General features: G+C 39.9%; 1 protein-coding gene across 1 annotated transcript in view; it reads left to right on the plus strand.

Moving 5' to 3' along the window:
- LOC114657153 (xenotropic and polytropic retrovirus receptor 1 homolog) overlaps positions 1-13262 on the plus strand; it is a 128929-nt gene that overhangs the window by 69406 nt on the left and 46261 nt on the right. The window contains exons 6-7 of the mRNA XM_051931695.1: positions 4338-4487; positions 8936-9016. Coding sequence (XP_051787655.1) covers positions 4338-4487; positions 8936-9016 — 231 coding nt within the window. The remainder of the gene's footprint in view (positions 1-4337; positions 4488-8935; positions 9017-13262) is intronic.

Here is a 13262-nt window from a genome sequence, read left to right on the forward strand (position 1 = left end):
CTTTCTTCTTCTCATTCTTTCTGGTTCTTCTTCCTCTTCTCATTCTTCCTGGTTCTTTCTGCTTGTTCTTCTTCTTTCTGGTTCCTCTGCTTCTTCTTCTTCTGCTGTGTCTCATGGGATGGGTCTTCTTGGTTAGGAGGGTCTTTCTTCTTCTCATTCTTTCTGCTTCTGCTTCTTTTTCTTATTCTGCTGCTTCTTTCTTCTTCTTTCTGCTTTTTCTTTCTGCTTCCTCTGCTTCTTTTTTCTGCTTTCTCCTCTTCTTCTTCTGTTTCTTCTTCTGCTTCTTCTGGCTTCTCTTCTTCTTTCTGCTTCCTCTTCTTCTTCTGCTTCTACTTTCTGGTTCCTCTTCTTCTTTCTGCTTCCAGGTTCCTCTTCTTCTTCTTCTTTCTGCTTTCTGGTTCACCTTCTTCTTCTTCTCATTTTTTCTGGTTCCTCTTCTTCTTCTTTTTCTTCTTCTTTCTGGTTCTTCTTTCTGCTGCTTATTCTCCTCATTCTTTCTGGTTCTTCTTCTTCTTCTCATTCTTCATCTTCTCCTTCTTATTCTCCTCCTCCTCTACACTCCTACTTCAGATTGCTGTCTTTTTGAAGCTTGCCAGGGCCAAGGTGAACTCTCACAGCTCCTCTCTGTCCAATATCATTTTGACAGACCGTATCAGCAAACAGTCCAAGGCTTCTTTTGCATTTATGGGTACAAGCAGACCAAAATAAGGTTTTTGTACAGGATTGGTGGGTTGTTCACAAATATTAGCATATCTGTTTAGATAGATAGATAGATAGATAGATAGATAGATAGATAGATAGATAGATAGATAGATAGATAGATAGATAGATAGATAGATAGATAGATAGATAGATAGATAGATAGATTTTGTTTCCAAGGGGAAATTAAAATTGTTACCTTTCTTCATGTGACACTCCTGCCCTGTTGTGTACCCCAGATGTTGTGTTGCATGGTCCTCCACTGTGCGGTTTACTGTCTTACTCTGGCCACTTACCTTTGTTCTTCAGACATTCCTGCCCTCTTGCAGATGCAGGACGACATTACATCCTTGCATGGACTCCAGACAGATGGACCCTTATCGATTTATAAGACTAGACTGTAGACTGTCGATTTATAAGACTAGATATAGACTAGCTGTGCCCCCCATCTAAAACACTTTGAAATCTAAGTAATCAATGGCAACCTCAGAGTTAACGTTTGCAGTGCACCTTCAATTGGAATGTATTTTGTAATGCAGGTAGTGATGAAATGCAGTCCATTTGTCATTCCAACAAATGGTGCATCACAAACATTAGCACTGCTTTTACAAATCCCATATCAAACTGCATATAACAGACACACACAGTGACACTTGACCGTTACTTAATTCTTAATACTTCCGTCTGAAATTGAACTTTGCCCTCCTAAAGTATCGTGTCATCATCCCGTTGTTATAAGTGGAACCTTTTGTTGTTTTTTTTTTTGTGTATCCTGCCAGAGATAAAATTTTTTTTTTTTCTTTTATTTCAGCTTTTTGGAAACATTCTGTCCAATAGTGTGCCTTATTTTGCAATCAAAGGCTCCTCTAAAAAGTTAATAATTGCTTACTACTGTTTTTGACACCATTTTTTGGAATCTGTTGTGACGTTGCAGCTGTGGCCGTCTTTTCTGTCTTTGGTGTTGGTCGAAGTCACTGACTTGGTGGACTCTCGCCAAAGCAGATATAACTTTTACACCTTTTAGGATGAATAGGTGCTGCCGACTGGCCAATTGCATGGGTAGGATGTTGGATTAAAAGGAACAGAAAGTCACACACGAGGAGGGACGCTCAGAGCCAGCAAGGATGAGAAGAGAGAAACTTTTACAGCTTGAAGAATGCGAGCTGCCCAGCCTGGGCACCATCCAGAGAGGAATGGCTGCCACGGTGTGGCAAGTTTTGAAGAGCCGGTAGGACTGAAATGTTCTGCGTGGCTTCACCTTGAGCTTCATTTGTTTTTGGGATTTGACCTCGCAGATCTTTGGGATTTCAGTGTCGGTGGTGAACTCTTTTATGTGATTAATGGTGTTTGGTTTCTTGTTGTTTGTTTGTAAACTGTGGATGTGTGCGTCAATGTTGTATTTTGTGCTTTGAATTATTATATCTATTATCACAACTTTCATAATAAATACCACTCATAAGTGTGGTGATTGGTCATTGTTAGGGAAAGGGGGAACCAGGGAAGTGATTTGCAGGACCCCCATTAAGGAAAAGTTGACCATGACTGGAGTCCAACCTGAGCTGGTGCTTGTACAGCATCAAAGGGGATTGGCACACCACGGGTGCATGACAGGTGACATCATTGACGCTGTACAATAAAGATATCCATGCACACTGCTGGCTTATCTGAGCCTGATCAAAGGAACGGTGTTTGTGATTCTTCAGTTGTGACTCCTGGCAACAGAAACTAACTCTGCATCTTTTGACTTTGATTTTTTGGTTTGCAAATTGATGTTTGTTGACTTTCTTTCTGATTTTTGATATTGACCCCCTTCTTGTTATTGGCCACCTCCTTCCCTCCTGGTCATCCCTCATAACATTTTTACTAACTACCTTTTCAGTCAGTACACCCTACCCCTGATTAATTAAAAACAAACTGACCAATTAGATCAAAGCAAAACTGATCAATCAGACCAAATCTAAATTGACCACTGAAAAATCAGACCAAAGCCACACTTACCGATCACATTTATTTACTAAGTACCTTTTCAGTCAGTACACTCTACAACTGAACAACCAAAATCAAACTGACCAATTAGACCAAAGCCAAACTGACCAATCGGACCAAAGCTGTACTGACCAGTCACATTTATTTCCTAATTACCTTTTCAGTCAGTACACCCTACCCCTGATTAATCAAAATCAAACTGACCAATCAGACCAAAGCTGCACTGAAAAAATCAAACAAAGCCACTCTGACCAATCAGACCAAAGCCAAACTGACCAATCAGACCAAAGCTGCACTGACCAATCAGACCAAAGCCAAATTGACCAATCACATTTAATTATTAACTACCTTTTCAGTTAGTACACCCTACCCCTGATTAATCAAAATCAAACTGACGAATCAGACCAAAGCCGCACTGACCAAGTAGACCAAAGCCACACTTACCAATCACATTTATTTACTAAGTACCTTTTCAGCCAGTACACCCTACAACTGAACAACCAAAATCAAACTGACCAATTAGACTAAAGCCAAACTGACCAATAGGACCAAAGCTGTACTGACCAATCATATTTATTTCCTAATTACCTTTTCAGTCAGTACACCCTACCCCTGATTAATCAAAATCAAACTGACCAATCAGGCCAAAGCTGCACTGACCAATCAGACCAAAGCCAAATTGACCAATCACATTTATTTACTAAGTACCTTTTCAGTCAATACACCCTACCCCTGATTAATCAAAATCAAAACTGACCAATCAGACCAAATCCAAATTGACCAATCAGACTAAAGCTGCACTGAAAAATCAAACCAAAGCCACTCTGACCAATCAGACCAAGGCCAAACTGACCAATCACATTCATTTATTAACTACCTTTTCAGTCAGTACACCCTACCCCTGATTAATCAAAATCAAACTGACCAATCAGACCAAAGCCGCACTGACCAATCAGACCAAAGCCGCACTGACCAAGTAGACCAAAGCCGCACTGACCAAGTAGACCAAAGCCACATTTACCAATCACATTTATTTACTAAGTACCTTTTCAGTCAGTACACCCTACAACTGAACAGCCAAAATCAAACTGACCATTCGGACCAAAGCTGTACTGACCAATCACATTTATTTCCTAATTACCTTTTCAGTCAGTACACCCTACCCCTGATTAATCAAAATCAAACTGACCAATCAGACCAAAGCCAAACTGACCAATCCGATTGCTCAGAGGGACTGGACACACCCCCCCACACACACAGAGTAGTATTTGGTTAAACAGACAGATGGCAGAAGGAGGCCCAGTTCTGTTTGCTGGAGTAATGGAGGCTCTTTTTCATACAAAGTCACTGAAGTGGATTTCTGTTCTTGCTGTTTCTATCAAACAGGTTTTATGCAGCATAACATTTTTCCTAGTTTTGCCATTGAAAATGAACATTCTGGCATTGTAACATCTGCACATGATCCATAACACTTTAGGCTGTTTAAGTTTCAAGTCTTATTATAAGCCCTTACAAATACAGTAATCATAGCCTAAGGTGGGCGGCTCTTACACTGGCAGTTTATTTGATGTCAGAATTTCTCTCTGTGTGCTCATCAAATGATGAAACATCAGGGGGAAAAAAAAAAAGTCTTTTCTTTTTCTATTTTACAGAACCTGAATTATACTGGATTTTGTAAGATCCTCAGAAAACACGATAAGACGTTTGACTCGTGTCAGGGGGGCACCTGGCAAGCAGAGAATGTGGACGTGTCCCCCTTTCACACCGGAAAGAAAACTGAGCAGCTCATTGCACAAGTCGAGGTGAGAACTAACAATCTGAAACAAATGTGAAAAAAAGGAACAGGCCTGTCTGCTATACTCAACACTCCATACACCTCAATCTAGATATACTGTAGAACAGCAGGTCAGGTCACTTATAGGAATTCTTCAATGATTGTGTACTTATGGGGGGCATTGATAAGGGGGGGTGAGACCAAGGAAAGCAGTCAGGGGGATTGTCTGAAACTCAATATCAGCAAAACCAAAGAGCTGCTTATTGACATTCAACAAACCAAAGAGCCTCTCTGTCTGGTGGTGGTCACTATTCAGGCAGTGGATGTAGAGGTGGTCCACTCATACAAGTACCTGGGGGTCCACATTAAGGACAAGATGGACTGGTCTTGGAACAGAGGAACTGGAGAAGAAAAGGCAGAGCAGGCTCTTTTTTCTTAGGAGACAGCGCTACCTTAATATGAGAAGTGACATCCTTCACATCTTCTGTAGCTCTGTGATGGCCGGTGTGGTGTGCATCACTTCAAGAGAGGCCCACTGACACACTTTGGACCCCCTGGTGGATGTAGCACAGGAGAGAATGAAGACAAAACTGAGTGTCATTAGGAAAAATTCTGCACATCCTCTCTGTGACACAACAACACTGAGGATGTGGAGCCAATGAATTAATCAGCAGAAGTGTGTCAAGAAACACGACTGGGGGTCCTTTACACAAACAGCAGTACCCCCCTGTATCCCCTCACTGGGACTGGGACTGCTAACTCAGACGTTTATCTTTCAGTCATTCTGGTGTGTATTCAGACCATAGTGTGTCTATCTATCTATCTATCTATCTATCTATCTATCTATCTATCTATCTATCTATCTATCTATCTATCTATCTATCGATTATATAGTGCCTTTCAGATCTATCTATCGATTATATAGTGCCTTTCATATTTATCTATCTATCTCTTAAAAAACACATTTCCTATCTATCGATTAAACATAATATATATATAATAAATAAATTATTAGATACATAAATATACATATTTTATTATACCTATTATATATTGCATTTCACTCTATCTATCTTATAAACCACATTTCCTATCTATCTATTAAACATAATACATAATAAATATACATATATACAATAAATAAATTATTAGATACATAAATATATTATACAGACATATGAAAAAGCTTGTGACCCCCTCTGAGCCTGCATAATAATTGACTCTCCTTTCAACAATAAAGATATCAGTGGTCTGTCTTTCATTTCTTAGCAACATCTGAGTACTGCGGTGTGTTTTCCGAACAAAGATTTTTAGTGACGCAGTATTTAGTTGTATGAAATGAAATCAAATGTGAAAAACTGGCTGTGCACAAATGTGGGTCCCCTTGTCATTGTGCTGATTTGAATGCCTGTCACTGCTCAATGCTGATTACTTGGTTGGATGAGCTCATTAAGCCTTGAACTTCATAGACAGGTGTGTCCAATCATGAGATATAAAGGGATTTAAGGTGGTCAATTACAAGTTGTGCTTCCTTCCCTTTGACTCTCCTCTGAAGAGGGACAGCATGGGATCCTCAAAGCAACTCTCCAAAGATCTGAAAACAAAGATTGTTGAGTCTCCTGGTTTAGGGGAAGGCAACAAAAAGCCATCTCAGAGGTCTAAACTGTCAGTTTCTGTAACTGTAAGGAATGGAATCAGGAAATGGAAGGCCACAGGCACAGTTGCTGTTAAACCCTGCAGGTCTGGCAGGCCAAGAGAAATACAGGAGCGCCATATGAGTAGGATTGTGAGAATGGTGACAGACAACCACAGATCACCTCCAAAGACCTGCAAGAACATCTCACTGCAGATGGTGTATCTGTACATCGTTCTACAATTCAGCGCAATTTGCAAAAAGAACATCTGTATGGCAGAGTGATGAGAAAGAAGCCCTTTGTGCACTCACGCCACAAACAGAATTGCTTGTTGTATGCCAATGCTCATTTAGACAAGACAGATTCATTTGGGAACAAAGTGCTTTGGACTGATGAGACACAAATGGAGTTATTTAGTCATAATAAAAAGCACTTTGCATGGCGGAAGAAGAACACCGCATTCCAAGAAAAACACCTGCTACCTACTGTCAAATTTGGTGGAGGTTCCATCATGCTGTGGGGCTGTGTGGCCAGTTCAGGGACTGGGGCCCTTGTTAAAGTCGAGGGTCGGATGAATTCAACTCAATATCAACAAATTCTTCAGGATAATGTTCAAGTATCAGTCACAAAGTTGAAGTTACGCAGGGGTTGGATATTCCAACAAGACAATGACCCAAAACACAGTTGGAAATCTACAAAGGCATTCATGCAGAGGGAGAAGTACAATGTTCTGCAATGGCCGTCACAGTCACCCTGACTTGAATATCATCGACAATCTATGGGATGATTTGAAGCAGGCTGTCCATCAAATTGAACTGAACTGGAGAGATTTGGCATGAAGAATGGTCAACAATACCTCCATCCAGAATCAGACACTCATGAGAGGCTATAGGAGGACAGCGTCTAGAGGCCAAAAGGAGGCTCAACTAAGTATTGATGTCATATCTCTGTTGGGGTGCCCACATTTATGCACCTGTCTAATTTTGTTATGATGCACATTGCGTATTTTCTGTTAATCCAATAAACTTAATGTCACTGCTGAAATACTACTGTATCCATAAGGCATGTCAGATATTAAAAGGAAGTTGCTACTTTGAAAGCTCAGCCAATGAGAAACAAAAATCCAAAGAATTAAGAGGGGTTTCCAAACTCTTTCATATGACCGTATCTGCAGGTATATAATATATGTCTGTTCTATAGTGCCTTTCACTCTATTATATAGTGCCTTTCATATTTATCTATCTATCTGTCTAATAGACTGCATTTCCTATCTATCTGTTAAACATAATATATATAATATAGATATTAATATATTATTAGATACATAAATATATACCGGTATATACATATATATATATATATATATACATACATACATACATACATATATACAGTATATACATATATACATACATATATATACATATATACATATATATATATATATATATATATATATATATATATATATATATATATATATATGCAGCAATATAATATATATCTGTTCTATAGTGCCTTTCATATCTATCTATCTTATAAACCACATTTCGTATCTGTTAAACATAATATATATAATTAATATACATATATATAATAATTATTAGATACACATATATATATTATATCTGCAGGTATATAATATATATCTGTTCTATAGTGCCTTTCATACATATCTATCTATCTATCTATCTATCTATCTATCTATCTATCTATCTATCTAATAAACCACATTTCCTGTCTATCTATTAAACATAATATAATAATTATTTATGTATATATATTTTTTTTTAATTACATATATTTTTATTATATATATATCTATGTATTATATAGTGCCTTATACATCTATCTATCTATAAGAGAAATGAATTCCTTTTTCATTTCTAATGGAGTGTCACTCAGGTGGTCTTTTCCTGAGGCTCTGATGCTGTGTACCTAATCCTCTCGCTCGGACACCGACCCCTGCTTTACGGTGTGTCATTTTGCCTTTTTCAGGCATTGGGCTATTTGTTTGGGCAGATTTGCTATTTTGGAGTGATAGAATAGTGCCGTCCATCACACTAAAATGGAGGGGTGGTGAGATTTTGCAATGGTAAAAGAACACATACAAGTGCAAATAGCAGTGGAAAATGCAGTGGCGAGGGGTTGAACAATATCCCAAACTTCCGCATTGTTTATAAAAATTTTTAAAAAGTAGCCTAAAAAACCACAACTCACGAAAGCCCAGTTTTTCCCTTGCAGATGACGATTAAAAATAGCCCAATTGGGAGAGAAAACTATGGACCTGGCAACACTAACAGTACACATCTCTTTCACAATACACGACCCTGCGTGACTCAAAGGGCAGCAACCTGTGACCCATTTTGGGGCTCGTTGCGGTGTAAAGTGTCCCTGTACTTCTTGATCACGGCATAATCCGAAGTTGGATAAACTCGGATTTGAAAGAAAAGGCCCGTGTTTGTGAGTAGGAATTCTAAGTCGGAGATCGGAAATTCCGAGTTTTAGTCGCACACGGCCTTATTCTTCTTCTGTTTCCAAAAATCACACAGGGCCGTTTGTACTTCGGCCAGCATTTCCAGGCCCAATTTTCATCCAGGGGTCTTTAGGCCTTTTAACAGCAGTCTGTACTGATGACCGCTCGAGTGTTTTTTGGAGACACATCTGATTTTGCTATTGTGTGATGTTGTATTCACCATCTGTTTTGATTTGATTGGCTGTTGTTTGGTATTTGCATTGACCTGTGGGGGATTTACAAGTGAGAACTTCATTGTCATGCATACTTATGGCAGTAAAGTCGAGTTTAAACTGTGCCTCATTCGATTCATTTTATCTTTTGCAGTCCCTGGTCTGTCAGATGGAGGGAGGAGACCGACAGAAGGCCATGAAGAGGCTCCGCGTGCCTCCACTAGGGGCAGCACAGGTAAGATGGACCCTAACGTTTAACACTTACTGTATGTGGAGTGATGGCGACTCCTAGTAGTCACTTGTTTGGTTAACCTGCAGAAGGACGAAGGTCCAAGTCTTTACAGTCCTGGTGCTCCCTGTTTGTGAGACATGGATGCTCTCCAGTGACCCGAGATGAAGACTGGACTCCTGTGTCTCTTTGAAGAATCCTTGGGTGCCACTGGTTTGACTTTGTGTTGCTCACGGAGTCCCGAATGAGGCACATGACCTGCATTGTGAGGGAGCGTCAGTTACGGCACTATGGCCATGTGGCATGATTACCCGAGGGGGATCCAGCTCATTGTTAAGTACCTGAATGGCTGGACCAGGCCAAGGGGACACCCATGTAACACCTGGCTGCAGCAGATGGATGGCCATTTCTGAAGGGTGGGACTGGACCGTGTGTCTGCCCATGGAGGGATTGCCAACCAGGATCCCAAGCTGTTTTGTTGTGTGGTGGGTGCTGCAACACGCTGTACCAGTGCATGCTCCTCAACCTGACCTGACCTGGAATTATCGATTTCAAATCACCTTTGTAAATCCCTTGCCTAACTCCTAGACATCCACACATTTCATCATGAGGACCTTGTTGATCTTCACATGATGAACAGAGACAATTGTCCTATTAGAAGTATTCAGACCCTTTACTCGGTACTTTGTTGAAGCACCTTTGGCAGCCATTCCATCCTGGAGTTTTCTTGGAATTGTGATGAGAAGCTTCACACACCTGCTTTTGAGGACTTTCTGACCTTCGTCTCTGCAGATTCTCCCAAAGTCTGTCAGGTTGAATGAAGACCGTTGATGGGCCGATGAAGAACCCTTAATTGTCCCTGAAGACCGTAGAGAGCTCTTTTGATCTGGGCATGTTGACAACACACATGTCAATAGCAAGGAGAACACCAGGTCAGGTCAGGTTGGGGGTCAGGCACTGGTACAGCTTGTTGCCACACCCACCACACAATGAAACAGCTTGGGATCCCGGTTGGCAACCCCCCAGGCAGACACACGGTCTAGTCCCACGCTCCAGGAATGATCATCTATCGGCTGTAGCCAGGTGTTACGTGGGCATCCCACTGGGCTGGTGAGGCTGCTCAGGTCGTCAACAATGAGGGTCCTGTGAGCCACATCACCCTCGGGTAATGGTGCCACATGACTGTAATGCCGTAACTGACGCTCCCTCACAATGCAGATCATGTGCCTCATTCGGGACTCCGTGAGCAACACAAAGTCAAACCGGCGGCACCCAAGGATTCTTCAAAGAGACACAGGAGTCCAGTCTTCATCTCAGGTCACTGGATAGCGTCCATGTCTCACAAACAGGGAGCAGCAGGACACTAAAGACTTGGACCTTCGTCCTTTTGTATAGGTATCGGGAACGCCACACACCCCTTTCCAGCGACCTCGTGACCCCCCCATGCTCTCCCAATCCATCTACTGACTTCATAGGAAGAGTCACCAGAGTCACATGAATGTCACTGCCAAGGTAAGTAAACCTCTCAATGACGAGGTCGACACTCTCTCCACAAACAGACACACTGCTGATGGCCATGCCCAAGAGGTCATCAATGGCCCAACTCTTGGTTTTTATCAGGACCCTCGCAAGCCCAGACAATCAGACCCTTCACTGAGTCTCTCGAGAGCCCCCATCAGAGCTTCCATTGACTCACAGCATCGTCAGCAAAGTCAAGATCAGTGGATCTTTCTTCACCAACAGATGCCCCACAACTGCTGGACCCCCCGACCCTGCCTAACACCCAGTCCTTGCAAGCATTGAACAGAGTGGGAGCAAAAACACACCGCTGACGGACCCTCCGTATTTGTGGTCCGCCTTCATGTGGAGGTTCTAATCATTGGCACTTCATCTGGAACACCTGATTCTAATTTGATGGATCTGAAGTGGTGGTAAATGTCAAGGTGGATGTCCTTTTTCCAGCTTAGAATTCTGCATTTTGGTTCATTCAGATGATGAGAATGAATGCACCGTGTCAAGTCAACATGTTGTTTGTTCAAGTATCGTATATACTCGCATTTAAGTTCTCCCGCGGATAAATCGGGGCTCGATTTTACTGTATAATTTCTGGTATTTTATAATGTCGGTCGAACGCAGAAAACTCACGCTATTGGTCCATGAGATTATGATATGCTAACACCCACCTGAGTACAGAAGCGTATTAGAGTCACGGAGAAGAAAAAAAAATATGGACACAGTGAAGAAAAAAAGTGTACTTTGAGAATAAAGTCGAGGAGAGGAAGAGAGGAAGTCAATTTAAGAAGCAGGTACCAAGTAACATGGGTCACCAAACACTTAACACAAAACATTTAATCTGCTACATTACTTATGACGGGATTTGAGAAAAATCTAGTAAATGAAACATTGATTTTAAAATAACGTTTATGATGTTCTGCTTTAATGTCAAAATAAACTACGAGAATAAAGTCAACATGTCGACTTTATTCTCGACATTTCCACTTTAATCTCAAAGTTTATGTCGAGAATCTCAACATTTCCACTTTAATCTTGAAGTTTATGTCGAGAATAAAGTCGACACATTTTCACTTTATTCTTGACATTTCCACTTTAATCTTGAAGTTTATGTCGAGAATAAAGTCGACACATTTTGACTTTAATCTCGAAGTTTATGTTGAGAATCTCGACATTTCCACTTTAATCTCGAAGTTTATGTCGAGAATCTTGATATTTCCACTTTAATCTCGAAGTTTATGTCGAGAATCTTGATATTTCCACTTTAATCTCGAAGTTTATGTCGAGAATAAAGTCGACACATTTTGACTTTAATCTCGAAGTTTATGCTGAGAATCTCGACATTTCCACTTTAATCTCGAAGTTTATGTCGAGAATCTCGATATTTCCACTTTAATCTTGAAGTTTATGTCGAGAATAAAGTTGACACATTTTGACTTTATTCTCGACATTTCCACTTTAATCTCGAAGTTTATGTTGAGACATAAGAGAATCTCGATATTTCCACTTTAATCTCGAAGTTTATGTCGAGAATCTCGATATTTCCACTTTAAAAGTGAAGTTTATGTCGAGAATAAAGTCGACACATTTTGACTTTATTCTCAACATTTCCACTTTAATCTCGAAGTTTATGTCGAGAATAAAGTCGACACATTTTGACTTTATTCTCGACATTTCCACTTTAATCTCGAAGTTTATGTCGAGAATAAAGTCGACACATTTTGACTTTAATCTCGAAGTTTATGTTGAGAATCTCGACATTTCCACTTTAATCTCGAAGTTTATGTCGAGAATCTTGATATTTCCACTTTAATCTCGAAGTTTATGTTGAGAATCTCGACATTTCCACTTTAATCTCGAAGTTTATGTCGAGAATCTCGATATTTCCACTTTAAAAGTGAAGTTTATGTCGAGAATAAAGTCGACACATTTTGACTTTATTCTCAACATTTCCACTTTAATCTCGAAGTTTATGTCGAGAATAAAGTCGACACATTTTGACTTTATTCTCGACATTTCCACTTTAATCTCGAAGTTTATGTCGAGAATAAAGTCGACACATTTTGACTTTAATCTCGAAGTTTATGTTGAGAATCTCGACATTTCCACTTTAATCTCGAAGTTTATGTCGAGAATCTTGATATTTCCACTTTAATCTCGAAGTTTATGTTGAGAATCTCGACATTTCCACTTTAATCTCGAAGTTTATGTCGAGAATCTCGATATTTCCACTTTAATCGTGAAGTTTATGTCGAGAATAAAGTCAACACATTTTGACTTTATTCTCGACATTTCCACTTTAGTCTCAAAGTTTATGTCGAGAATAAAGTCGACACATTTTGACTTTAATCTCGAAGTTTATGTTGAGAATCTCGATACTTCCACTTTAATCGTGAAGTTTATGTCGAGAATAAAGTCAACACATTTTGACTTTATTCTCGACATTTCCACTTTAGTCTCGAAGTTTATGTCGAGAATAAAGTCAACACATTTTGATTTTAATCTCGAAGTTTATGTTGAGAATCTCGACATTTCCACTTTAATCTCGAAGTTTATGTTGAGAATCTCGACATTTCCACTTTAATCTCGAAGTTTATGTCGAGAATCTCAATATTTCCACTTTAATCTTAAATTTTATATCGAGAATAAAGTTGACACGTTGACTTTATTCTCATAGTTTATTTTGTCATTAAAGCAGAACATCGCAAACGTTATTTTAAAATCAATGTTTAATTCACTA

This window comes from Erpetoichthys calabaricus, chromosome 9 (genome assembly GCF_900747795.2).
Source record: "Erpetoichthys calabaricus chromosome 9, fErpCal1.3, whole genome shotgun sequence".
Lineage (NCBI taxonomy): Eukaryota > Metazoa > Chordata > Cladistia > Polypteriformes > Polypteridae > Erpetoichthys > Erpetoichthys calabaricus.